This window comes from Thalassophryne amazonica, chromosome 18 (genome assembly GCF_902500255.1).
Source record: "Thalassophryne amazonica chromosome 18, fThaAma1.1, whole genome shotgun sequence".
Lineage (NCBI taxonomy): Eukaryota > Metazoa > Chordata > Actinopteri > Batrachoidiformes > Batrachoididae > Thalassophryne > Thalassophryne amazonica.
In genome coordinates, this window is record NC_047120.1 from 62,804,978 (window position 1) to 62,832,717 (window position 27,740).

Genomic DNA, 27,740 nt, shown 5'->3' on the forward strand with positions numbered 1-27,740 from the left:
ACTGATGATGAGATGGCTCCCGAGACGACGATCTCACCCGTCTGGTCACAAGGTCGAGTCTCTGGCAAATACACACTGTATACTCCAGTCTTAAATGCCACCATGTTCCAATCCATATAGATGCACCACAGCTGTGAGTCCTGATGAGCCGCAGGTGATCAGGGTGAGGTCCTGATAACCTCAGCAACACAGCCACTCAGTCCCAAATGCAAGCCACCTGGAAGGAGAAACAAAGGACAGAAACAAAAAGGCAGCCAGGCCCCCCCAGCCATATAACATAAACAACAGAAAAGGGACATTTTGGTGTGCCTCACTGGTCCTTTGAGGTCAAGAGGTTCCAAACAGTCCAACACGAACTTTAAATAGTACAACCCCTGGCAAAAATTATGGAATCACCGGCCTCGGAGGATGTACATTCAGTTGTTTAATTTTGTAGAAAAAAAGCAGATCACAGACATGACACAAAACTAAAGTCATTTCAAATGACAACTTTCTGGCTTTAAGAAACACTATAAGAAATCAAGAAAAAAAATTGTGGCAGTCAGTAAACGATTACTTTTTTAGACCAAGCAGAGGGAAAAAAAATATGGACTCACTCAATTCTGAGGAATAAATTATGGAATCACCCTGTAAATTTTCATCCCCAAAACTAACACCTGCATCAAATCAGATCTGCTCGTTAGTCTGCATCTAAAAAGGAGTGATCACACCTTGGAGAGCTGTTGCACCAAGTGGACTGACATGAATCATGGCTCCAACATGAGAGATGTCAATTGAAACAAAGGAGAGGATTATCAAACTCTTAAAAGAGGGTAAATCATCACGCAATGTTGCAAAAGATGTTGGTTGTTCACATTCGGCTGTGTCTAAACTCTGGACCAAATACAAACAACATGGGAAGGTTGTTAAAGGCAAACATACTGGTAGACCAAGGAAGACATCAAAGCGTCAAGACAGAAAACTTAAAGCAATATGTCTCAAAAATCGAAAATGCATAACAAAACAAATGAGGAACGAATGGGAGGAAACTGGAGTCAACATCTGTGACCGAACTGTAAGAAACCGCCTAAAGGAAATGGGATTTACATATAGAAAAGCTAAACGAAAGCCATCATTAACACCTAAACAGAAAAAAACAAGGTTACAGTGGGCTAAGAAAAAGCAATCGTGGACTGTGGATGACTGGATGAAAGTCATATTCAGTGATGAATCTCGAATCTGCATTGGGCAAGGTGATGATGCTGGAACCTTTGTTTGGTGCCGTTCCAATGAGATTTATAAAGATGACTGCCTGAAGAGAACATGTAAATTTCCACAGTCATTGATGATATGGGGCTGCATGTCAGGTAAAGGCACTGGGGAGATGGCTGTCATTACATCATCAATAAATGCACAAGTTTACGTTGATATTTTGGACACTTTTCTTATCCCATCAATTGAAAGGATGTTTGGGGATGATGAAATCATTTTTCAAGATGATAATGCATCTTGCCATAGAGCAAAAACTGTGAAAACATTCCTTGCAAAAAGACACATATGTTGTATGGTTGGGGGTGCCTGGCTGCTTTTTGTTTCTGTCTTCTGTTTCTGTCTTTTGTTTTTCCTTCCAGGTGGCACGCGTTTAGGACTGAGTGGCTGTGTGGCTGAGTTATACATAACAGTAGTCTCTGGCCATACATCACGGACCCAGTGGTAGCAGAGACGGTACCACGCCGGTAAGGCGGCAACAGACGTTCAGAAGTTATCCGGATCAGTTGCGGGTGTTCTCCGCCCGGATGGTGCGTGTCGAAGAACCCATTACTGAATATTAATTTGTGCTCTCTTGCAGCCGTGTTCCTGTGTTGTGCCTTATCCGTGGGTCGTGGTGGAGTGTGACTGGCGACGGCTTCTCGTCACACTTCGACCGGATAAGAGGTTTAAACAGGAGCTGCATGAGTGGGTCTGTAATGGGTGACCACGCACGGCGGAGCTCTGTGACATGGGTCGCTGTGCTTCCTGTGTTACAGTTGTAGCCCCGTTTCCCCGGGTGTAGATAACTACTGCGTCTGTTGTGTCAGCTCCGGCGTAATTTAGTTGAAGCACATTTTGGTTTTCTTACACACAGCTGCGCACAGGAAAAGCAGCATGAGTTGTTTTTCTCTGTTACCAAAGAGGTTTTTATTTTTAGCACTTTGGCTCCCTCTGTTGGTGACTGAGTCACATTACCGTCATAGCTCTTAAGGTGGAACAGGTGTGTTCCATTTGTTTGAGCGTGATGGTATACATCACTTATTAGTTTTGTGTTGGTTCATTTTTTGTGGGTGTTTTTTGAGTTGGTTTTTGGGTGAGATTTTTTTTTACACTATTAGTGTTCTGGGGTCGTGCCCTTGCAGGCTGTCTGGAGCATCAAAAGGACCCAGTTAACTTTATGTTAGTCTGTTAGTCTTTCTTTTTATTGCTTTTGGTTTCACCTCCCAGAGTTGATGGGACGGTCCTCTGGGGGGTGATGGGGGGGGGGGGGGGGGGGAGTAATTGTTTTTTTTTTTGTTTTGTTTTTTTTGTTTTTTTTGTGCCCTCTCTTCTCCTCTGGCTCCAGCCGTGTGAGCCGTACATGTTGGCGTTGCTGGAGTGGTGCAGTTTGGTTGTGCTGGGCGTTTTCCAGGTAACCTCTGCACCCGGGAGGGGGGGGGGGTTTGGGGTATTTTCTTTTTATTCCCTCTCTTCTCCTCTGGCTCCAGCCGTGTGAGCCGTAGGTTGTCAGCGTTGCTGGAGTGGTGCAGTTTGGTTATGCTGGGCGTTTCCCAGGTAACCTCTGCACCTGGGAGGGGGGGGGGGTTCGGGGTGTTGTTGTTTTTTTTGTTGACTCCCTGTTCCACCTCCGGCTTCAGCACGCCTTTGAGCCGTCTGCCATCGGCGTGGCTGAGGTTTGGGGCAGTGGAATATACCCGCAGCTGGTGGCTGGTTTGGAAGTTGGAGGGGTGGCGCCGTTTTGTGCCGTCTGCCATAACCGCTGTTCCACTCCTCCCGGTTGACTTCTGGGGTATAGTCATGGTTGGTGACGCTGGACGTGCTTCCAGTTTCCACTGCGCCGAGGGGGTGGGGTTGGGGTTGTTTTGTTTGTATGTTTTTTTTTTCCTTTTGTTTTCCCCCCCAGTTTCTGCCCTCAGGGTGTGACTGTGGTGTCCTCTGGGGGGGAAAGGGCTGTGGGTCCATCTAGCCATACACGGCCGGGGCTGGGTCCGTTGGTCATGGGGGGGGCGTCTCCTGGGGTTTGATGGAACGGTCCTCTGGGAGGCGCTGGGAGTCCCCGTGGGTGACTGGATCCCAGAGGGACCTCGGCTGTGGTTATTACTCCTGGAGCTGGCGGGATGTCCTCTGGGGGGTGTTGGTCCCTACATGTCGTCGGGGGGGGGGGGGGGGGGGTGTTAGTGTTTTTATTTGTAAGCTTATGTTTGGGTTGTTTTTCTTTTCTCCTCTTCCCGGGGTTTGATGGGACGGTCCTCTGGGGAGGGGGGGGGGGTGGTTTGGTTGTTTGTGTTTGTCTTTTTTGTTTTATGACTAATCAGACTGTAAACATGGTTGGACAAAGGCTGACCGCACAGGTTCAAGAACTCCTGGCCACACCTGTGCAAATTGACTGACAGAAACAGAGGCAAAGATGCAGTCAGAGGAGAAGACGTCAACCGTTCTGTTAGATGAAGATTCTGTTGGAAGATGAATGCAGATACGGTTTCCAGCCATGGTCCCTGGAGGGGGGTGTTTCTCCTGGGCCAGGTTTGTGTGGTCGCCGGGAGGCTTCCCGTGAGGGTGGGGTGCTGTTGTATGGTTGGGGGTGCCTGGCTGCTTTTTGTTTCTGTCTTCTGTTTCTGTCTTTTGTTTTTCCTTCCAGGTGGCACGCGTTTAGGACTGAGTGGCTGTGTGGCTGAGTTATCAGGACCTCACCCTGATCACCTGAGGCTGATCATGTGCAGCTCGTCAGGACTCACAGCTGTGGTGCATCTACACGGATTAGAGCATGGTGGCATTTAAGTCTGGAGTACACAGTGTGTATTTGCCAGAGACTCGACCTTGTGACCAGACGGGTGAGATCATCGTCTTCAGAGCCATCTCATCATTATAGATGCAGAGACCGTCCAGGTTTGTTGTCATGGTCTGTGAAAGAGGAGGGGGTGAGGTCTCACGCTCGTCAGCACACTTCCTGAGGTACGTTAGGTTTTGTGACTAACATTAGTACAGTCAGTAAATGTGGTGTCCCTCACACCTTATTATATTGAGCTGTTATGTTAGTCGTTTAATCAGCTTCCACTGCAGTTGAGTATGTGAACTGGGTGTTCCATGCCTGCAGGGTGGGAAGCTGATTAGTGATTAAGCCAGGAAGTGTTTGCTGTTTGTGTACACCTTTGAGTGGTCTCTCTGTGTGTGGAGTGTGTACTCACATGATGGTTTCTTCTTTCACAGACTCGGTTTGTCGCGGCCACCTGGGGGGTGTCGGCGGGGTCCTTGGGTCCGAACTGTTTCTGGCTCCGGACCGTTAGTGCTGCTGGGAGCACACCAGCATTCCACCACGCCAGACCGCGCACTCTTTTGTTTGTATTATCACATCACTGTTATGTTATTAAATTTTGTTATCCTTTGTACCGTGCTCTGCTTATTTCATACTGGGTCCTTCAAACGCTGGTCGGTTCTCCGTCCTGCGTCCAACACATAACAACATAGGGTCAATGTCATGGCCTGCAAATAGTCCGGATCTTAATCCAATTGAAAATCTTTGGTGGAAGTTGAAGAAAATGGTCCATGACAAGGCTCCAACCTGCAAAGCTGATCTGGCAACAGCAATCAGAGAAAGTTGGAGCCAGATTGATGAAGAGTACTGTTTGTCACTCATTAAGTCCATGCCTCAGAGACTGCAAGCTGTTATAAAAGACAGAGGTGGTGCAACAAAATACTAGTGATGTTTTAGAGCGTTCTTTTGTTTTTCATGATTCCATAATTTTTTCCTCAGAATTGAGTGATTCCATATTTTTTTCCCTCTGCATGGTCTAAAAAAGCAACCGTTACTGACTGCCACAATTTTTTTTCCTGATTTCTTATAGTGTTTCTTAAAGCCAGAAAGTTGCCATTTGAAATGACTTTAGTTTTGTGTCATGTCTGTGATCTGCTTTTTTTCTACAAAATTAAACAACTGAATGAACATCCTCCGAGGCCGGTGATTCCATAATTATTGCCAGGGGTTGTAGTCCAATCCAGTATCAACATTTATCACGGTCTTAAATGACAATGAAGTCCATATCTGAAGGCGTGTATTGACTTCTTTGTGTACAGACTGTTGTTTGCTTTCCTCAGTCCAGTGAAAAATTGCAACTGATCTTTATCTTTATCTGACAACTCTTCTACTTTAGCTCGAGATGTCCCAGTGAATACTGCAAATGCCTCCAAATGGTCAACAAGAGTACTGGATTGTTTTTGTGTCTGTGTGTGTGTATGTGTGTGTGTGTGTGTTAGAAGAATGAGCACCTTCAATAAGCTTGTTCAAATGGTTGTCTGTCACCAAAACAAACTCTGCCATGTTTGTTTTTAAGCACTCGCCATGTTTGTTACGTTAAGGTGGTCGCAACATGCAATGGTACAAACTGTATGGAACCTAAATTGCACGGGAAATGGAACAAAATGACAAATGGGATAAATGATTAATATCACGTGACATGCAAACCACCAATCAAATGACAAGGAACTTTAAAAGCATTATATAATATGTTTATGTTTTCAGTATTTTTTTAAAAATCTTTATTCTTATTACTGTTCATTCAGATTCAGATTCAGATAACTTTATTGATCCGTAAAAGGGCAATTCATTTTACACCCAATTACCTCAGACAAATATACAGCAATTAATCCACAATTATTACTAGCTGAACGTAATAATGGCACACATCAGATTTAAAACAACCACACATATACATTTGATTGTTTATGTATGCTAAACTTTGAAACAGGCCGTCATCCGAATTCATGTTAGCTTATCATCATTTATTCCATTTTTACCCATGTTTAGGACCACAGTGGAAATAAGAGCTGGCACTTAATTGCGTTATCATTTTATTATCATGTTATTGTATCTATTTTATGCAGTGCCATGTAGCAATGAATTAAATTCAATCAAATGTAGAATATTTTCTTTGCACAATTTTACCAATCATCATTACACCTTCCACGCTTTCAACTTAAAAATGAATAAATGTCCTTAAAGCAGAACAGATTTCTGTCCCCACAAGAACACACATGCACACGTGTACATATATTACAAAAGTTTAATTGAGCCTCAAATTCTTAAGAAAACAACAGAAAACAATCAATACAGACAGTTCAGAAAAAAAAATGAACCCTGCCTGTGATGAATGAATATATGCTAATTTATTTGGTTGAAAATATTTTAGAAGTACTGCTTTATAAGGTAAATTTTAAACTGAATTAAAACCTTTGACAAAACTCTGACTCGTGATTTAAAGATTTTGACTTTGTATATATATATATATATATATATATATATATATATATATATATATATACTCGAAATCGAATCCTCAGCACTCGGGGTCGCCACAGCAAATCCAAGGTGGATCTGCATGTTGAATTGGCACAGGTTTTACGCCGCATACCCTTCCTGACGCAACTCCACGTTACATGGAGAAATGTGGCAGGGGTGGGATTTGAACCAGGAACCTTCTGAACTGAAACCAAGCGCATTAACCACTTTCCACCACCCCTGCTCGAAATCGAATCCTCAGCAATCTTCGAAAATATAGTCCCACCCACATCAGTATAATCAAATAATCAGCCAATCAAATAATCATACAGTCTGTCGCCGTCCAATCACATCGCCGAATGTCGTACACTAGGCAGAAATGAAGTGCTTTCCAATATGGCTGCTGTTGTGTAGTGAGAGGTACAGTCAGTAATGTTTTTGTACCCGAGCGAAATACGTTTTTTTTGACGGATATTTAAGCAGCGACATACCTTAAGGAATGGTAAGTTCGTAGTTTCGTAATATTATTTAACAGAACGTGTTGCAAAAACAGAAGCTTTTACAGTGAAAGTCACAAACTAGATGCGTCTGTCTGATGTTAGCTTGATTCAAAAGGACCTTTAGCCGCGACTTCTGTTTTATATCAAAATGCGTTTATTTAGACTTACAAAACACTTTTGTTTCACGGAGACCACAGTAACCGTTCAAATAAATGCCAGTTGATGGATTCTCTCCAGACACCACTATGGAGCACTCGGGTATCTTTTTTCCCCTCTTTCCTCCTCTCTCCTAGTAGGTGTGGTTGTTTTGTTTTCTAACCATTTTTTTTCAGCGTAAATAACAACGTATAGTGTGAGTAAAAGTCTGATAAATTAAGTGTTTTTATTTATTGTCATGCAGTGGTTCAGTGAGTCAGTCGTTGAAGTATGAAACAGCGCCCCCAAGTGTTTGTTGCTTTGTGGGCAACAGTTGAACCCCTTTTCTCTGTTCGTTCGTAATCCAGTCTCAGAAACCGCGCAGTGGAGTCCGTTCAGTTCTGTACGTAAACCACGAATTGCTGTTATTACGGCACCCATTGGTATTTAAACTGCACAACCCTGACTTTAACCCTAATTAGAGCTGCAATGAATAATCGATTAATCGACTTATTACAAGTATTTTCGTAATCAATCATTCTGATTTTTTTTTTAAAAGTCCATATTCTCTGATTTCAGCTTTTTAAATGTGAATATTTTCTGGTTTCCTTATAATACACATAATGTATACACTTATTATAAATGAATGAGTTTGAAGTTTTTACATTTCATTTTATACTTGTGCTTTTATTTTTTCATCTATGCACTGTTAATGTTTTTACATGTACACGTCTGAAATAAAAATAAATACATTTTTCCTCTACTGGGACAATACACTGAACATCTTTGTGGACAAAACAAGACATTTGAGGATGTCATCTTGGGTTTTGGGAGACACCGGTTGACATTTTTCACCGTTTTCTGATATTTTATAGTCCAACCAACAAATTTATTAATTAAAAAAATAATCAACAGCTTAATCGGTTATGAAAATAATCCTTTGTTGCACCCCTAACCCTAAGAATAGGTTTTGAGCATTTCAATGTCATACAAAGTGGCAGAATACACAATAGCCACTTTGATTTCTTTCCATGTTGTGTGACATCAGTGCCTCTTTCTGTTTGATGGTATCATATGTTTTGAAAGCCAGGATGTTGCTAAATTGTGGCCATACATTTTTCAAACTGTACACTGTGAAATTTGATATTGGTGTTGAGTTCCTTCTGTGTGAGTTATCAACCCTGACTTGTCATTGTGTTGGATTTCCCCTTATTTTCAGTTTGTGACCCAGGATAAAGTGGGAATTTGATTTTGTTTTGTTTTTTGCTCCTGAATATGACTGCCATTTCTGGAAGTGAGCAGAATGAGGCTCTAAACCTGCATCAAAATTGTGTTCAAGATCAGGATTACTTTCTATGGCTGCTTAATGAATTTCATGAAAAATGCTGCTCCTCCTACACTTACTGTCTGGTTTATCCAAAATTGTCTGGTGTTTGTCAGCTTGTCCTGCACCATAGTTGTGCTCAAGCTCATATTATAAAGTTGGTAGAATGGGTGGCATTGGCCCTCTGGTTTTTCCTTTATTTTTTCCGTACAGCTTCCTGCCGGTATTCGACACCTGGAGGCAGTTCTGCTAACATTTACAGGATTTGTTTTTAGATTAGTTTTTGAGCAATCATCCTAAAAAACAAACAAAGCAAAAAAGGTTTGTTCAACAGTCTTGGCGAAACTAGTAATGTGTGCGCTGTAACCACGTGTGCACATTTGTGGGTTTTCACCTGTTTACAAGCTCTGGACCGCTGCTATGGGTTGTTTCCAGGGCTTTCTGACCTTTTTGTAGACGATGAGATTCATCATAAAAAATTATGAATTATGGATGGATTAATCGGTAATGAAAATAATTGTTTGTGGCGTCTATGGAATAAGATTAAGATGCCAAAAATGGGGACTGTAATTGTACTGCTTGGCATTTGTTTGTGTGATTGGCACAGTCCTCTTTTTGGACCACACATTAATCATTAAGATGTTCAGGAATTATACATCTTGAGAATATTTGCTGGAAAATAGCCCAGACAATCATTCAGTGACACTTAATCCGTAGTTAAGCATTCACCAGAAGCCTTCAGCTGGCAGTGGATTTAGGAGATTTGTGAGTGAAGGACACATGACACAAAGCCATGAGCTGTTTTCTGCTTCACAGTGTCAGTAAAGCTGGCTGAATTTTACTTCTGCTTTAAAAGTAATGTTTTAACTTCAGTTTGTCTGCCAACAGGATTACTGAAAAACAAAACACATTTTGTATGAACATTAGTGTATATTAAATAACTTGGTGAGTAAGGCTGAAATGTATTATTCATTGATCTGTTATTCAGTAACCAGTAAGTCAGCGACATTTGATGATGTGTCTGTCTGTGTTTGGTCGAGTGCGCTCTCCTCTTTGCCAATGGATACTGCTGACGCTGGAGTTAACTGAGTCTTTGTGCCAGAGAAAGCTGCTTATGTGGACCTGGTGTCAGTAGATTCAGGACCTTCGTCTGCTTTTCATGTGGCCGTCATCATTTGGTTGCTCTCGCTGCAGCTCCAGAGCATCCTGTTGTCGAACTGCTGATACACACTTGAACTAGTTTGGTCGTTGTGAAGCAGGGCAGGAACTATTGTTTGTTTGACAGCAAATGAGGGGAGAAATTGAATTTTAACCCTCTGGGGCCGACGCCGTAGTATACGACGGCTAAGACCGAACTTTAGTAAATTCTAAATAACTTTTGAATGATATGAGATAGAAACTTACTTTTTTGCTGAAAAGTTAACTACGCTCACTTTCGAGCCAGTCATTGGCCACCTTTGTACTCCTCATAGAAGCTGTGTGATGATGTGCGCAATGTGAGTGTCCAATTGGAATTGGTTCACCGTCACATGGCTTTCCAAAGTCCAGTCGTAGGGCAGATTTACCTCGTGAAAAGCCAAAGATCGTTTTCAGGAGTGATATATTACTAGTTGGCCCATTTGAATAGCCCCCTGGGTGCTCCAATGAGTACATAATATTGGTCTCCATGCATCCTGCACCATTACAAGCAGACAGAGAGCCTCTGATGACAATCTCACGTGCTCAAACAAAGAGTGTGTAACTATCAGGATTGCTCCACTAGTTTGCATGTGAATATTTCTGGATAACTCTGTTGCTTTCTCTGCGTAAAGCACTGTTTACCATATCAATGGACAACAAAACGCATAGACCATTTTGTATATATTGTTCAAAATGTGCATTTGTGTTTATTGTTTGAACCTTTTTGTTGTACAGTCTTTCACACAAGACCTCAAATTACCTTTATAAAGGGTCAAAACAGTTGTTTATTATAGTTTGTTGTGTGTCTTGAATAAACGTGTGTAAAAAATTTTTTCCGCTTTATTTTTTCCTTGCCTATTTTTGATCGTAAACCTTTATTACACTTATAAAACACAACAAAAACATATATATTCTGAAAGCACAGGTTGTCCTGTAAAAAGAGACATAAAACTTGATTGTGGGATGCAGGGAGAGCTGTTAACAGCAATAATAAAACATTTATGACAGGCGAGTGAACTGTCCAAAAAAATGCCCTCGGACCCCAGAGGGTTAAAAAAACACCTGATCCCGCCAGAACTCAGAAGCTAAGCAGTGCGGGACCTGGTTACTGCGTGGATGGGAGACCTCTCTGGGACACCAGCGGCTGTGTGTTTCTACAGGTTACACTGGAGTTGCATCAGGAAGGGCATCCAGCGTAAAACTTGTGCCAAATACCGATGCGGATCTGGCTGTATCTGCTGTGGTGACCCCGAACAAAACGGGAGCAGCCGATGGACAACAACAAAATTTGTGCCTTTTTGTAAAAAAAATTTAATAGTGGTCCATAGTAAGTAAGTAAGTCCCTTCAGCTGCTCCCTTGTTTTGTACTCGGGGGTCGCCACAGCAAATCCAAGGTGGATCTGCATGTTGAATTGGCACAAATTTAACGCCGGATGCCCTTCCTGACGCAACTCCACATTACATGAAAAAATGTGGTAGGGGTGGGATTCGAACCAGGAACCTTCCGCACTGAAACCAAGTGCATTAACCACTTGGCCACCACCACTACTAATAATGGCCCATATTGGTTATATTTAAAGTACATTGAAATAAATCAGGGAAATGCAGTAAAGTCGCAAATTAGAGAAACATGAACCAGATGGTGTTTAGATTTTGTTTGAATTTAACCTTGAATTTTGAATTGAACCCAATCACAAACAATCTTAATATTGGTGATTTTTGAGATGAAGAACATGCACGTATTCATTCAAAATAGAAGTTGCCGTTATTCCAGCTAGCTGTGTCACAAACCTTTTGTTTAAAAAATAACTAAAAGTATGCCAAAGTATAAATGATCCTAAATGGATGGTTACTTTTAGGGATATGCAGATAAGGTCTGTTTTTTGCATTTCAGCTGTAATATTTTGGACAAGTGATGTGTTTCCCTGAGCATGCTGTAGGATGCTTTAAGGATATGATTCCTTATTTATGTTCTCTAATGCCATATAACAACACAGTGCAGAGTAGCTACCTAAACTCTGTAAGTGAGATAGAGTATCTCGTCAATAGTTTTACATCCTCATTGAAGACAACTTTGGATGCTGTAGCTCCTCTGAAAAAGAGAGCTTTAAATCAGAAGTGCCTGACTCCGTGGTATAACTCACAAACTCGTAGCTTAAAGCAGATAACCCGTAAGTTGGAGAGGAAATAGCGTCTCACTAATTTAGATGATCTTCACTTAGCCTGGAAAAAGAGTCTGTTGCTCTATAAAAAAGCCCTCCGTAAAGCTAGGACATCTTTCTACTCATCACTAATTGAAGAAAATAAGAACAACCCCAGGTTTCTTTTCAGCACTGTAGCCAGGCTGACAAAGAGTCAGAGCTCTATTGAGCCGAGTATTCCTTTAACTTTAACTAGTAATGACTTCATGACTTTCTTTGCTAACAAAATTTTAACTATTAGAGAAAAAATTACTCATAACCATCCCAAAGATGTATCGTTATCTTTGGCTGCTTTCAGTGATGCCTGTATTTGGTTAGACTCTTTCTCTCCGATTGTTCTGTCTGAGTTATTTTCATTAGTTACTTCATCCAAACCATCAACATGTTTATTAGACCCCATTCCTACCAGGCTGCTCAAGGAAGCCCTACCATTATTTAATGCTTCGATCTTAAATATGATCAATCTATCTTTGTTAGTTGGCTATGTACCACAGGCTTTTAAGGTGGCAGTAATTAAACCATTACTTAAAAAGCCATCACTTGATCCAGCTATCTTAGCTAATTATAGGCCAATCTCCAACCTTCCTTTTCTCTCAAAAATTCTTGAAAGGGTAGTTGTAAAACAGTTAACTGATCATCTGCAGAGGAATGGTCTATTTGAAGAGTTTCAGTCAGGTTTTAGAATTCATCATAGTACAGAAACAGCATTAGTGAAGGTTACAAATGATCTTCTTATGGCCTCGGACAGTGGACTCATCTCTGTGCTTGTTCTGTTAGACCTCAGTGCTGCTTTTGATACTGTTGACCATAAAATTTTATTACAGAGATTAGAGCATGCCATAGGTATTAAAGGCACTGCGCTGCGGTGATTTGAATCATATTTGTCTAATAGATTACAATTTGTTCATGTAAATGGGGAATCTTCTTCACAGACTAAAGTTAATTATGGAGTTCCACAAGGTTCTGTGCTAGGACCAATTTTATTCACTTTATACATGCTTCCCTTAGGCAGTATTATTAGACGGTATTGTTTAAATTTTCATTGTTACGCAGATGATACCCAGCTTTATTTATCCATGAAGCCAGAGGACACACACCAATTAGCTAAACTGCAGGATTGTCTTACAGACATAAAGACATGGATGACCTCTAATTTCCTGCTTTTAAACTCAGATAAAACTGAAGTTATTGTACTTGGCCCCACAAATCTTAGAAACATGGTGTCTAATCAGATCCTTACTCTGGATGGCATTACCCTGACCTCTAGTAATACTGTGAGAAATCTTGGAGTCATTTTTGATCAGGATATGTCATTCAAAGCGCATATTAAACAAATATGTAGGACTGCTTTTTTGCATTTACGCAATATCTCTAAAATTAGAAAGGTCTTGTCTCAGAGTGATGCTGAAAAACTAATTCATGCATTTATTTCCTCTAGGCTGGACTATTGTAATTCATTATTATCAGGTTGTCCTAAAAGTTCCCTAAAAAGCCTTCAGTTAATTCAAAATGCTGCAGCTAGAGTACTAACGGGGACTAGAAGGAGAGAGCATATCTCACCCATATTGGCCTCTCTTCATTGGCTTCCTGTTAACTCTAGAATAGAATTTAAAATTCTTCTTACTTATAAGGTTTTGAATAATCAGGTCCCATCTTATCTTAGGGACCTCGTAGTACCATATCACCCCAATAGAGCGCTTCGCTCTCAGACTGCAGGCTTACTTGTAGTTCCTAGGGTTTGTAAGAGTAGAATGGGAGGCAGAGCCTTCAGCTTTCAGGCTCCTCTCCTGTGGAACCAGCTCCCAATTCAGATCAGGGAGACAGACATCCTCTCTACTTTTAAGATTAGGCTTAAAACTTTCCTTTTTGCTAAAGCTTATAGTTAGGGCTGGATCATGTGACCCTGAACCATCCCTTAGTTATGCTGCTATAGACTTAGACTGCTGGGGGGGTTCCCACGATGCACTGTTTCTTTCTCTTTTGCTCTGTATGCACCACTCTGCATTTAATCATTAGTGATCGATCTCTGCTCCCCTCCACAGCATGTCTTTTTCCTGGTTCTCTCCCTCAGCCCCAACCAGTCCCAGCAGAAGACTGCCCCTCCCTGAGCCTGGTTCTGCTCGAGGTTTCTTCCTGTTAAAAGGGAGTCTTTCCTTCCCACTGTAGCCAAGTGCTTGCTCACAGGGGGTCGTTTTGACCGTTGGGGTTTTACATAATTATTGTATGGCCTTGCCTTGCAGTGTGGGGCGCCTTGGGGCAACTGTTTGTTGTGATTTGGCGCTATATAAAAAAAAAATTGATTGATTGATTGATCAGTTCCACATTAACAGTATAACTAGTTGTAGCTAGACCTGCAAGTAGTCACTAAACATATAAGTTTCCAAACTGCCAGTTTAATCTCATGGTGAGCTGGTCTGTAAGTGATTAATTGTTTATCAAGAGCATCTGATGATGAATGACCCAATAATTCAGTTAGTGACAATTTTTTTTTAGCACTTCTCTGCTTATGATTCAAACCTATTTCATTTATCCACAGATCTTCATGTGAACAATCAAGATCACATCTGTGCAACAAAGACATCATATCCCAGAATTCACTACTTCCTTCTGCCTCTCCCTGGTGTCACATTGGCACAGGAGGCGGAGACGCAGGTGTTGCCAGGTGGAGGATTGAGGCACACCTTCCTGAGTTCCCATCATCCACCATCTTTTTCCACGGGCAGCTGGCGGAGAGACGGCCAGATTTGGATATCATAACCATTGTGCTAAGGGATATCTGCCAGGTGTCATTGGCTCCTTAAGTGACGGAGCATGTTGAGAGGTGCTGGTTGCCATGGAGATGCGGGATAAGAAGCAGGTGGGTTCGCTTCATCATCTATCTGTAATATATACATGTTCATAAGGAGGGTAATATTTACTGAACGCAAACGTCCTGTGAGGTTGGCACAGGATTATGTTTGATTCCTGCCTTTATTTACTGCTGATACATAATGCAGGTGAATGAACTTTGTCTTGCAACTCAGCAAAAATAACAGAAAAAAATGTATGGTGAATGCAGAATTTCTTGTCTTTCTAACAAAATTTGACTGACTGCAGCTAATTTTTGTTTATAGTTTCAATTAATTTACAGTTTTTATTACAATTAATTTCTTAATCGTGTAGTTTACATAACATCATAACATATCAAAAATGTCTGTTTAAATTAGTTGTCACACAAATTAAACTAGAAGCACTCAGAGAGTGCAAACCTCCGCCAAGGCCATGGGGTCACTGACGCCATAACATCTACACACCGTGGAATCATTGAACCTAAAAAAGTCTAACAATGATGTTTGCTCAGTAGTAAAAAAAAGTTTCATCTGCTGTGACTGGATAGAATATCCTTAGCGCTTGGCATCACAGTTTATTGCAACTTGCACCTTTCCCAGAAGCTACTGTCATCTGAGCACTGATATTGATATTGCATGTGCTTATAGACAAAAACAAATAAGAGACAAAATTCAATTTATTATTCAACTAAACTGCAAATATATGAATTTTTTAACATTTATGAAACACTTCTCTAAACAAGGCCATAGGGTCACTGACCCTAAAGAGATTCCCTCCTTGGCACAGTGATCTATTTCTTTTTGTCTCTTTCTCTAAAATTGTATATAATAATCATTAGATTATTAATATATAAACAAAAATAAATAAGAAATATTACAATTTGAAAACAATGCACCCGAATGTGATGACAGCTGCAACTGCTTAATGCTAACTTTTAACATTGAAAATGCCATAGACATGCTAATGCATTAGCATCGGGATCCGGATCACCACTAAAATTGAATCACTTGTTCCTCTTGTCATTTCCAACCACTTCACAAAATTTCAACAAAAATAAATTTAAGAAATATTACAATTTTAAAACAAAATACACCCAAACATGATGACAGCTGCAACTGCTTAATGCTAACTTTTAACATTGAAAATGCCGTAGACATGCTAACGCGTTAGCATCGGGATCCGGATCGTGATCTGGATCACCACTAAAATTTAATCACTTGTTCCTCTTGTCATTTCCAACCACTTCACAAAATTTCATCAAAATCCGTTCAAAACTTTGAGTTATCCTGCTGACAGACAGACAAACAAACAAACAAATGCGACCGAAAACATAACCTCCTTGGCGGAGGTAAAGATATTCTATTTTAAACATGTATGTGTACATGTAACTAAAATGCAGCCCATTTAAAAGTTATCAAACTCAGTTTAAGACAATTTATCATTTATTTCACTGTTTAATTCAAGGGTAAAACTCCAGCAGTCAGATATTGTGCACTTCTTCTAAGGCCGAACAGTCCTCTGTTTGTAAGTGTTCTGAAGTTTCAGATGGGGTGCTATTACACCAAAGTTTGAATGGCATAGAAACGAATGGGATACACTACCGAGAGTTTAATAAAAGAACTCTGGATCAACTTTTGCATCATCATCCTGTTAGGCGTATCTGTCGTCTACATTTCATTAGAATCTGACTGTTACTTTTGTATATTGTTCACAGACAAAAAGACAAACTGACCCCCCAAAAATGTAGCCTTCTTGGTGGTGATAACACATTGGCACTCACAGTGCAAACTTCTGCCATGACAGCAGTCAGCATGCAGCAGACTCTAAGTGTATCTTTGACTTTTTTCCATGACGAAGTTATAGACTCTCATCAGTTTCAAACTGTGAAATTCGGGGATAAGTACCAGCACCAACAGGCCTCAGGGCCACTACATACGTATAAATAAATTAAAATGAAATTAACACCACCCTACATTTCAAAACCAGATTGTCTCAGTTACCACTCTACCACTAAAATCACCATGATTGTGGTTGTACGGCTTGCTATGGGATGGGTAAGGTTAGAATTTACCCTTGTGAAGTGCCTTTGGGTGACTTATTTTGTGATTTGGCACTACATATAAATAAATTAAAATGAAATGAACTCCACCCTACATTTCAAAACCAGATTGTCTCTGTTACCATTCCATCACTAACACTGTAAAATCACCATGATCGTGATTGTAAATAATTAACACAAATTAAAAATAAAACACTTTTATTTATAATGTTTGCTTTTTTCTTTCAATCACTTGCAATGTTAAAAAATATTCTTCAAATGACATGATCCAAGAAGATTGAATTGCTGAATGCTTAAATGGGTTTGCTAAGATCCATTTGAAACCCCAAAACAGGTATGTTTTATTTCAGAAATTCAACTTTTTACCTTTTAAATATTTTTGGCAGTGTTGTACGGCATAGTTTTTCACCTTTTCTGGCAAATAGGGAATTCCAGATCCCCACTTCTGCAATACTGAACTTCTTTAGTTAAAGATGGATTGTGTTTTTTCAACATTGTCCCTCTGGGTCAACATAAACGTGGCTGTTACTCATCTGTTCATCTGTTGTGCAACACATTCAAAGAAGAGCACTTTCTCCTTCTTCTGTTTTGTTGTTCTCACCTACAAATGCAAAATCATTAACTCAGAGCTGGACTTCGGGAGGCAAGGGCGCTTGAAGGTCCTGCAGCTGTTTCAAATGAGTACACATTTAGTGTTACACTTCTGATGACTCTGTCAAACTTGATCATTGTCAACTGGAGATGCCAATGATCTCAAATTTTTAATTGTTCTGTATCTACCATTGTTTGTACTCACAGTACTGTAAATACTTATATTCTTTAAATGGTGCTGCTCTTTATTAATGTTATTCTTACAGTATTGCTGCTCATATACTGGGTAAATGAACTTAAGATTTTGGTCATTTCTCTGTGTTTTTACTTGTGTATTTTCAGTTTCTTTTGAGATGAGTTTGTTAGCTTTTTTTTTAAACTGTTAAACACCAAGAAAATACTGGTTTAAAGTATTTCTGAGCATCCTGAAAAAAAAAAATGTGGATTAAAAAAGACAACATTTTCCTTTGTATTTGGAAACTGGGACAGTGTCAGACTTTTTTTTGGTACTGTTTCATGTTGCTTAGAGAAAATTATCAATTTTCTTCTCTATTATTATTTCATTTCTCCTCAAAAGAAGTCATTAAAAAATCTTAACATTATTTTGAAAAGATAAATATTTTTGAAATATTTTTTCTCCCAACCATATGGCCTAGTCTTGCTTTATTCATTTTATTTATTTATGTAATTTCTTTGTATGAATCCCTCCATGTGTATAGAGCTTGCTGAACAAAGAGCCGGGAAAAGCAAAGCTCAGGTTTTCCAGGCCAGCTTTTTATTGTTCTTCTCATCAAAACAGTCTATTTTTCGTCACCATTATGTGCAGCCTGTTTTTCCTCTTCCCGCCTCCGCCCGTTTCTCTCTATCCGTGCTGTCATTTGGCAGTCAGCTCAGATCTTGCTGCGTTGACCTGCACAGGGCCCAGCCCGTGCCAGTCTGGGTGTTTTAGAATCTGTCCAGCTGGCAGCCTGCACTGATGCTGCAGCTCAGTGATGAGGCAGATTTGGGTTTTGCAGCGTCACCAGCTCTCTCCTGTCTGTCCTGTAGACATCAGCAGACTGTTTCCCCAGATCTGACTCATTACACCGCTTGAGTTGTCATTTTGTCAGACATCTTTGCTGTTAACATTGGCTTTGCTCACCCAATGGGAATAAATCAGGTGTCGCACTAATGGTGGGTTTGTGATGGTGCTGAAGATGCACAATGGGATCTGCCAGAGGAAGAAGACCGCTGTAAGTTGGCTCTGTTGTTGTGTTGTCTCTCGCCAGTTGTTCCATAGTTTCAACTTGTATTGCAGTATATTTTGTTTTTGGATTTATTCATTATTTTTATTTATTTGGTCCAAATGTCCCTGTCTGCAATGTATCTTAGATTATAATGTGCCTCTTGGCTGCATGATATTAATGTCAAAAAATCCGCCAGATATTTCAGTGAGTGCATGAGTGTGATTCAACGACCAACCTTGTGTTGAAAGGGGGAGAGGAGTATTCTCCACCACTCTCTCACTCCCCTCAGTCCTGTTGTCGGAGCAGCCCCCTCTTAAATCCTTTGCACAAGTGTCAACATGAACAAAACAGGGCTGTTGTTTTGCTGGTTGCACTCTACTGGTTATCAGGTCAGTGAATATATGTGCCTGTTCATCAGTTTCAGGTCAGGCAAGACTGCAGCAGAAATGATTGACTACCAATAGTCAAGCAACAGAAACATAATTAGCTGTCATGGTCATCAGTGTAATTAATTAATTCACCTTATTCATATTGCACCAAATATCAACATTAAGTCATCTCAAGGCGCTTCACAAGGGTAAGCGCCTTTTATCAGTATACCTTTCTAAATCTCCAAAATGTGCATATTTGCAACTTTTCTGATTTTTTTTTTTATTTATTTTTTTTTATTTCTGATAAATTGGCTTTGAGAACTATTTCTTCCATAGTGAGGTGGCCTCAGCCATTGGCACATTTCTCTTGACACGATCCAGCACACAAGTTCCTCAGTATTGAGGACCCCAATGGCTGGAAAAGGCCAGTGGATGGTTCTTTTGGAGCAATGGCAGTTCAGTGATGTTGTGAATGTGACTAGATCGGCACATGCTTCCAGACTTGACTTGAAACTGGTTTTAAATTATTCTTCACCAAAGATGAGAGACTTACTTTTAAACCGCTTCCACCGTATTATCAGGTGGGATTAAAGTGGATTTTTCCACTAATTTTGTGTTGTGTGTTGGGGGGGTGTGGCTGGACATTTTGGTGTTATTTTCTTTTCTTTGCTCTCCAGGTGGTATGAAAACTGATTTGTCTGTGGAGAAGGTGCTGGCAGAAGAGTCCTTCACCCTCATCAACAGTATGTGCAGCACCTGTGAATGGTGCTCACATGCAACCTTAAAGACTTTCAGCTGAAGCAGATAATTAGATGGCGTTCTGCATTTAAGCCATGTGTGATTCAAGCAGAATTGCCGGGAACTCGACCTTGTGATGTTCGTTTGTGAGACGCTGAGGACCGCCCCTGGGTTTGACACATCGTGCCTGTGAAGCAGGAAGGGTGAGGGACACATGCTGTCAGCACACATCAGAGGTGATTAATTGTTTGACTACTTGTTGATAGTAACTTGGTATTTTGTTACGCAGTATATTTGAATTGTGATGAGAATTGTGCAGCTCGCTTCTCACTGCTGTGGCGTGCGGACAACTGATCCTCCACCTGTTGTGAGAAGCTGCTCATTTACATAAAGCTTAAATACAGACCTGAATGTGTTGCTGATAGTGTGTGCCTTTTGAAGGATATTGCTTGTAACTGCTGACTTACCTCACCTCTTCTATCCTTCGCAGAGAGTCGGTTTGTCGTGTCCACCTGGGGGGTGTTTGGCGGAAAAGTGAGTCCAGAATCGCCGGGCTTCGATCCTTTTAGGCGCTGGAGAGTGTGCCAGCCTTCACTCCACCAGACTGATGCATCTTTTGTTTATACACCTTGTTTTGCACCAGAGGTGAAAGTAATAAATTGTTTTGTTATTGGAACCGCTTTCTGGTTATTTTAGCGCTGGGTTCCGTCGGACGCAGGTCCGCTCCTCAACCCGCGTCGACACATAACAAATTTTGGACAATGCTAAGAAAATAGATATTGGTATTGCTGTTAAAACAGGTAATTTGAAGATGTCTCTGTTAGTTCTGAGAAATATTGTGTGTCAAAAACAGTTTTTGCAGATTATAAATCATGAAAAATGACAAACTGACCCTGATGTTGATTTATTGTCTTATTTATGTCAGTCTGGTTGTAGTTGGTGAGTGCCTAGATTTAATCTCATCCTATCTGATGGTGGAAGTGTTTTGTTGCCTGTTTTTACGAATGTCTGCAGAATATTGATGAGGTTTTGTTTGTCAGAGGAAATGGGAGGATATTTATAGATGGGCTGTGTGGGACCAAAACTGAACTGTGTTTGTGTTGGGTTGTATACACATGCACATCATCATCATCATCACAGTGACATGGAGTGTGGGAAAAGGTTACTTTCTCATTAAACTTGGATATGACTCCAGTTTCTTGTCTCAGTTGCACAGAGTTGAATTATGGACTTGGTCTGTGTAATCATATGTTTATGTTGAACACCGAGTCCTGTGTACCTATTTTCATTTGTTTGTTAGTTGGTTGTTAGCATGAATACTCAAAATCTAAACGATTGATTTTGAAAATCTACTGCTAAAATGCAAAGTCTTACCAAGTATTTTTGTCTAATTTCTAGTTAAAATGTCTAATCTATATAATAGGAGCCAAGTGGCCTCTGTGTTTGTGTAATTTCAATCACGGACAAACTGGGGAGAACTGACATTAGCCATTTGGTATGTTTATTTATTTTGGGTCAAGGATGAACGCTGTAAAAATGGAAAGTTGATAGAACTAATATTTTTTGAAGAAATTAGGGATATTACGTAACAACAGTGAACAATGGATGTTGATATCACCATTAATCAGTCCCTGGTAACCACATAAGGTCTAAACAAAGGAAATGTCTCGAACTTTGCCAGTTATAAAAGATGACAACTAAATGTGCCAAGTACAACATACACTGTGAATACAATTCTTCACAAAACTTTCTCATTTTCTCCAGGGGAGGTGTTGGTCTAGTGGTTAAGGTGTTGGGCTTGAGACCAGAAGATCCTTGGTTCAAATCCCAGTCTGACTGGAAAATCACTAAGTGCCCTTGGGCAAGGTCTTTAATCCCTTATTGCTCCCGGTGTGTAGTGAGTGCCTTGTATGCCAGCACCCTCACATTGGGGTGAATGTGAGGCATAATTGTAAAGCGCTTTGAGCGTTTGATGCAGATGGAAAAATGCTATATAAATGCAGTCCATTTACCATTTTAATTTCCTGCATTTTCAGTTAACATCATTATAGAGACTTTGCATAATTTATTACTACCCTTGAAAAATGTCAGCTACCTATTTTATAAACACTACCCAATCTAGAACCCGTGGATCCCCACAGGCAACGCGCTAGTCTAGGTTTATTTTTGTAACAGGTTGCAAAATTGCAGCTCATTTTAATGAAGAGGACTTATTTATCTGTGGGGAAATTCCATAGTGAATATTGTCTTTTCCTTCATCGATGTCATGCAGACTAACCACAGGACGAAGTGCGTGTGCGCATGCGTGAGGTTTTGAGATTACCTGTGACCCATCTTATATTAACAGCCATAAAATTTCTTGTAACTCACTTCCAACTCTACCAAATGTTGGTCATAGCATCTAATCCCTTGAATTTCTCCCCCTCAGGGGTTGAAAGTCTAAATAGTTTCCGGACGGTATGAATTTTGATCATATTGGTAACATCATATTATGAGTCCCTTATCTAAATACTAAGGAATAAATTATTAGTGGTGCCAAAGATGATTCTTTTTATGACTTAAATCTTAAAATAACAAAAACCCCAGTGACACTACCTTGAAGATTTTTTTTTTTTTAAATAACATCTTGAAATTAGCTGAGAAACCTCATTTTGAGCAATGTTTTACTAGCCTTAGGAAGTGTCACGTCTTATACAAATAACAGCTGCTTAAAAATCTTATGTTCAGTCAAAAATCTTGTTTTAGGTCAGATCATATGACTCAAAACAAGATGTTTCAAAATCTCTTTTTATGTTTTTGTTATTTCTATGTTTCCAGTGTTTTACTTTAATTGTTGCACTGATGGTATACAGAAAAACCACAGCAGTCTTACTGCGAGTCTGACTCAGCAGTGTCAGCATCACTATGATGTGTCTTTGGGATACTGTGTGTGTCATTATTGCAGGAGGAGGCGGCCGGGGCTTTGGGCCTGTCCACTGACCAGGCTCTGAGGAAGCTCTGTGACCAGCTGAGCAGACTGCTGGATCAGCATCAGAGAGCTGCCCGCAGGCGGGTCTCAGTTCAGGTACTCGCAGAATGATACACCTGCACCGGTGACATCATGTTACACTTGATGAGAAGGTTACTCTGAACCATGGTGACATTGAGTGACATTATTATCACTGTCCTTTTAGTTTATTACATGTGTTAAGGTGGAACAAGTTCAATGTTAATCATGATGATTGGTCCTTGATTCTTAGCGTAGTTCTAATTTAACCTACGTGTACAACCCCAATTCCAGTGAAGTTGGGATGTTGTGTAAAATGTAAATAAAAACAGAATTCAATGATTTGCAACTCCTCTTCAACCTATATTCAATTGAATACACCACAAAGACAAGATATTTAATGTTCAAACTGATAAACTTTGTTGTCTTTGTGCAAATATTTGCTCATTTTGAAATGGAAGGCTGCAACACGTTTCAAAAAAGCTGGGACAGTGGTATGTTTACCACTGTTACATCACTTTTCCTTCTAACAACACTCAATAAGTGTTTGGGAACTGAGGAAACTAATTGTTGAAGCTTTGTAGGTGGAATTCTTTCTCATTCTTGCTTGATGTACGGCTTTATTTGTTCAACAGTCCGGGGTCTCCGTTGTTGTATTTTGCGCTTCATAATGTGCCACACATTTTCAATGGGCGACAGGTCTTGACAGCAGGCAGGTCAGTCTAGTACCCGCACTCTTTTACTACGAAGCCACACTGTTGTAACACGTGCAGAATGTGACTTGGCATTGTCTTGATGAAATAAGCAGGGACGTCCCTGAAAAAAACGTTGCTTGGATGGCAGCATGTGTTGCTCCAAAACCTGGATGTTCCTTTCAGCATTGATGGTGCCATCACAGATGTGTAAGTTGCCCATGCCATGGCCACTAACACACCCCCATACCATCACAGATGCTGGCTTTTGAACTTTGCGCTGGTAGCAATCTAGATGGTCTTTTTTCCTCTTTTGTCTGGAGGACATGACGTCCATGATTTCCAAAAACAATTTGAAATGTGGACTCATCAGACCACAACACACTTTTCCACTTTGTGTCTGTCCATTTCAAATGAGCTCGGGCCCAGAGAAGGCGGCGGTGTTTCTGGATGTTGTTGATGTATGGCTTTCACTTTGCATTGTTTTAACTTGCACTTGTAGATGTAGTGATGAACTGTGTTAACTGACAATGGTTTTCTGATCCTTTACACAATGATGTTGGTTTTTAATGCAGTGCCACCTGAGGGATCGAAGGTCACGAGCATTCAGTGTTGGTTTTCGGCCTTGCCGCTTGTGTGTAAAAAGTTTTCCAGATTCTCTGAATCTTCTGATTATATTATGGACTGTAGATGATGGAATCCCTAAATTCTTTGTAGTTGATTGTTGAGAATCATTGTTCTTAAACTGTTGGACTTTTTTTTTTCTCAGGCAGTTGTTCACAAAGCAGTGATGCTCACCCCATCTTTGCTTGTGAATGGCTGAACCTTTTGGGGATGCTCCTTTTATACCCAATCATGGCACTCACCTGTTTCCAATTAGGTGTTCTTTGAGCATTCTTCAACTTTCCCAGTCTTTTGTTGCCACATCCCAACTTTTTTGAAACATATTGGAGACGTCCATTTCAAAATGAGCAAATATTTGAACAAAAACAACAAAGTTTATCAGTTTGAACATTAAATATCTTGTCTTTGTGGTGTATTCAATTGAATATAGGTTTAAGAGGCTTTTCAAATCATTGTATTCTGTTTTTATTTACATTTTACACAACGTCCCAACTTCATTGGAATCGGGGTTGTAGGTCTGATCAGCAGTGTGTTTGTACTGATGGTATCATCACACAGACACATTGCAATTACAATTTTATTGTCAAATTATCTTAGGAGCAGTGGGCAAACAGCTTCCTGTACCATGGCAACCGCCACTCCTGTCTCCATTGGCCGGGAGCTGCCCTCACTCTGCTGGTGGTGCTGGGACTCTTTTGTTGCCAGGGTAGTCAACCAAAAGGCAGGTAGGTACCCCCCCGCCGCCATCCTCCCAAATCAACAACTTTGTTCCCAAAGATGACAGGTCCATTTGCCTTCCAGAAGGTGGAAAACAACTTCAGGCTTGTAGAGATGATTCACTGTGTGTTTTGTCTTTTTTAATTTTTTTATTTATTTATTTTTTTAACTGTGTTACTCATGTAGATGTACATAATTCACCAAATACTATATAATGTCATCCTCACACTATGCACCTGTTCAAAAAATTCATTTTGAAGAGGAAAAAAAGCAGTATTTGTATGTGCAACTCACTTTTTAACAGTTTTTCCCTGGGAGTGACTTTGACAACAGAAAGGAACTCGGTGTAGCACATGTGCACACCACACTGTGTGCTTTTTCTTTGGAAGCACTACAATAAAAATGTGAGGCCATTTGTTGGGTTTTTTTATCAGCTGTTTTAATTTTGTATTTTTATGTGTTGCTGTAGTGTACCTTTTATTATTGGAATTTATTTTTTAGTGTGGTGAATCCTTGGAAAGCCCTATATGTTATAAATAATTTTATTATTGCTGTTGTTAATATTATTGCTATTATTATTATTATTGTTTTTGGTATACAAATAACACTGGAGTATACTGGGTTGGGTTGTCCATTCGGCTGCTCCCGTTTTTTGTGTTCGGGGTCGCCACAGCGGATACAGCCAGATCCACATTGATATTTGCCACAGGTTTTATGCCGGATGCCCTTCCTGATGCAACTCCAGTGTTACCTGGAGAAACACACACAGCCGCGAACACTGGAGTATACTATGGGGGAAAAAACGAACAAACCCACGACATATACTCTGGAAAATACGGTACTCTAGTCCTCTGCTCCTCTGTAGTTCTGGTATCGAGCTGGTGAACGCTGTGGCCCTCCTTCTCCTCTTACTGCTCAACCTGCTACTAGTTGGACGACAGGAAATGCTGAAGAGGAGCGAGATGATCCGAAGGCTCAAGGGCATCATCACACAACTAAACAGTGAGTTAGTCCTGAACCAAAATACACAATTTATAACGTTCATATGGTTCTCTTTAGTAATAATAAGTTTTTCTACTTGCACTACTTTTCAGCAACTTTACTAGTCCTTCCTTTCTTCCATTCTTTCTACGTTCAGACTATTTGTCGGGCTGTGCTGGTGAAACAGTGCGGTGGTCTTCATCTCTGTACCCAGACTTGTATACACCCTTGTCTCCATCATGGTCTCTTCACTGGACCTACCGAGACGTCCAGCTGGTTAATCTGCCAGTTAGTCTGCTGGTGGAAGGAGACGTTATCGCTCTGAGACCTGGGCAAGAGGCTTTTGTTTCCCTCAGAGGCATTAAGGTCAGTTTATACTATATGCACACACATGCATTACACATTTCAGGTGGTGTGAAAGTCCTGGTTTAGACTGCAGTGTGAAGACCCATTCCCAAAATGCTGCGGTGCTGGTCTTCCAACAGTCTTCTTACACTCAACAAAAATATAAATGCAACACTTTTGGTTTTGCTCCCATTTTGTATGAGATGAACTCAAAGATCTAAATCTTTTTCCACATACACAATATCACCATTTCTCTCAAATATTGTTCACAAACCAGTCTAAACCTGTAATAGTGAGCACTTCTCCTTTGCTGAGATAATCCATCCCACCTCACAGGTGTGCCATATCAAGATGCTGATTAGACACCATGATTAGTGCACAGGTGTGCCTTAGACTGCCCACAATAAAAGGCCACTCTGAAAGGTGCAGTTTTATCACACAGCACAATGCCACAGATGTCGCAAGATTTGAGGGAGCATGCAGTTGGCATGCTGACAGCAGGAATGTCAACCAGAGCTGTTGCTCGTGTATCGAATGTTCATTTCTCTACCATAAGCCGTCTCCAAAGTCGTTTCAGAGAATTTGGCAGTACATCCAACCAGCCTCACAACCGCAGACCACGTGTAACCACACCAGCCCAGGACCTCCACATCCAGCATGTTCACCTCCAAGATCGTCTGAGACCAGCCACTCGGACAGCTGCTGAAACAATCGGTTTGCATAACCAAAGAATTTCTGCACAAACTGTCAGAAACCATCTCAGGGAAGCTCATCTGCATGCTCGTCGTCCTCATCGGGGTCTCGACCTGACTCCAGTTTGTCATCGTAACCGACTTGAGTGGGCAAATGCTCACATTCGCTGGCGTTTGGCACGTTGGAGAGGTGTTCTCTTCACGGATGATGCGAAGGAGATGTGTTGCACTGCATGAGGCAAATGGTGGTCACACCAGATACTGACTGGTATCCCCCCCCAATAAAACAAAACTGCACCTTTCAGAGTGGCCTTTTATTGTGGGCAATCCAAGGCACACCTGTGCACTAATCATGGTGTCTAATCAGCATCTTGGTATGGCACACCTGTGAGGTGGGATGGATTATCTCAGCAAAGGAGAAGTGCTCACTATCACAGATTTAGACTGGTTTGTGAACAATATTTGACGGAAATGGTGATATTGTGTATGTGGAAAAAGTTTTAGATCTTTGAGTTCATCTCATACAAAATGGGAGCAAAACCAAAAGTGTTGCGTTTATATTTTTGTTGAGTATATTTTGAACAAGTATTGTACATGCACTATACAGTGACATTTAACACATCCTAATTCCAGTTAGACACAGTCTAATCGCCAAAAGTAGTGGGTGCCCACAGTTCAGCATCCAGGCAGATGAAGGAGTGTTGATTGTGGAAGGAACCCGGAATTCCTGGAGGAATCCCACACAGATGCTGGCAGAACATGCAGCCTTCATACAGAAAGGAAGTTGGTATTGATGGACTTGAATGCATGACCTTCTTGCTGTGAGGCAGGAGTGCTAACTGCTGTACCACTGTGGTGTCACCGTCCTATTATTTCCATCACTGTAGCCACGGCTTCAGATGTGTTGGTTGGTTTGTTTGTTTCCTGGCAAGATTATTCAAACTATTATCGTGAAACTTTGTGAAGTGTTTTGTTCCATCTTAGATTAGAAATAGATTTTGAGGTAACTCCTGATGAAGGGCCACAACCAGAAAACTGAGACTTTTCA

General features: G+C 40.7%; 1 protein-coding gene across 3 annotated transcripts in view; it reads left to right on the forward strand.

Annotated features, from left to right (window-relative positions):
- The first annotated feature begins 6,879 nt into the window (after positions 1 to 6,879).
- tmem94 (transmembrane protein 94) overlaps positions 6,880 to 27,740 on the forward strand; it is a 57,025-nt gene continuing 36,164 nt past the window's right edge. For 2 of the 3 annotated variants that reach the window (XM_034193665.1, XM_034193667.1), the window contains exons 1-6: positions 6,880 to 7,004; positions 14,378 to 14,698; positions 22,600 to 22,719; positions 24,555 to 24,682; positions 25,540 to 25,676; positions 25,813 to 26,021. In XM_034193665.1, the coding sequence (XP_034049556.1) occupies positions 14,675 to 14,698; positions 22,600 to 22,719; positions 24,555 to 24,682; positions 25,540 to 25,676; positions 25,813 to 26,021 (618 nt within the window). In that variant the 5' untranslated portion in view covers positions 6,880 to 7,004; positions 14,378 to 14,674. Of the gene's footprint in view, positions 7,005 to 14,377; positions 14,699 to 22,599; positions 22,720 to 24,554; positions 24,683 to 25,539; positions 25,677 to 25,812; positions 26,022 to 27,740 lie in introns of those variants that run through there. The other variant, XM_034193666.1, reaches the window with a different exon arrangement.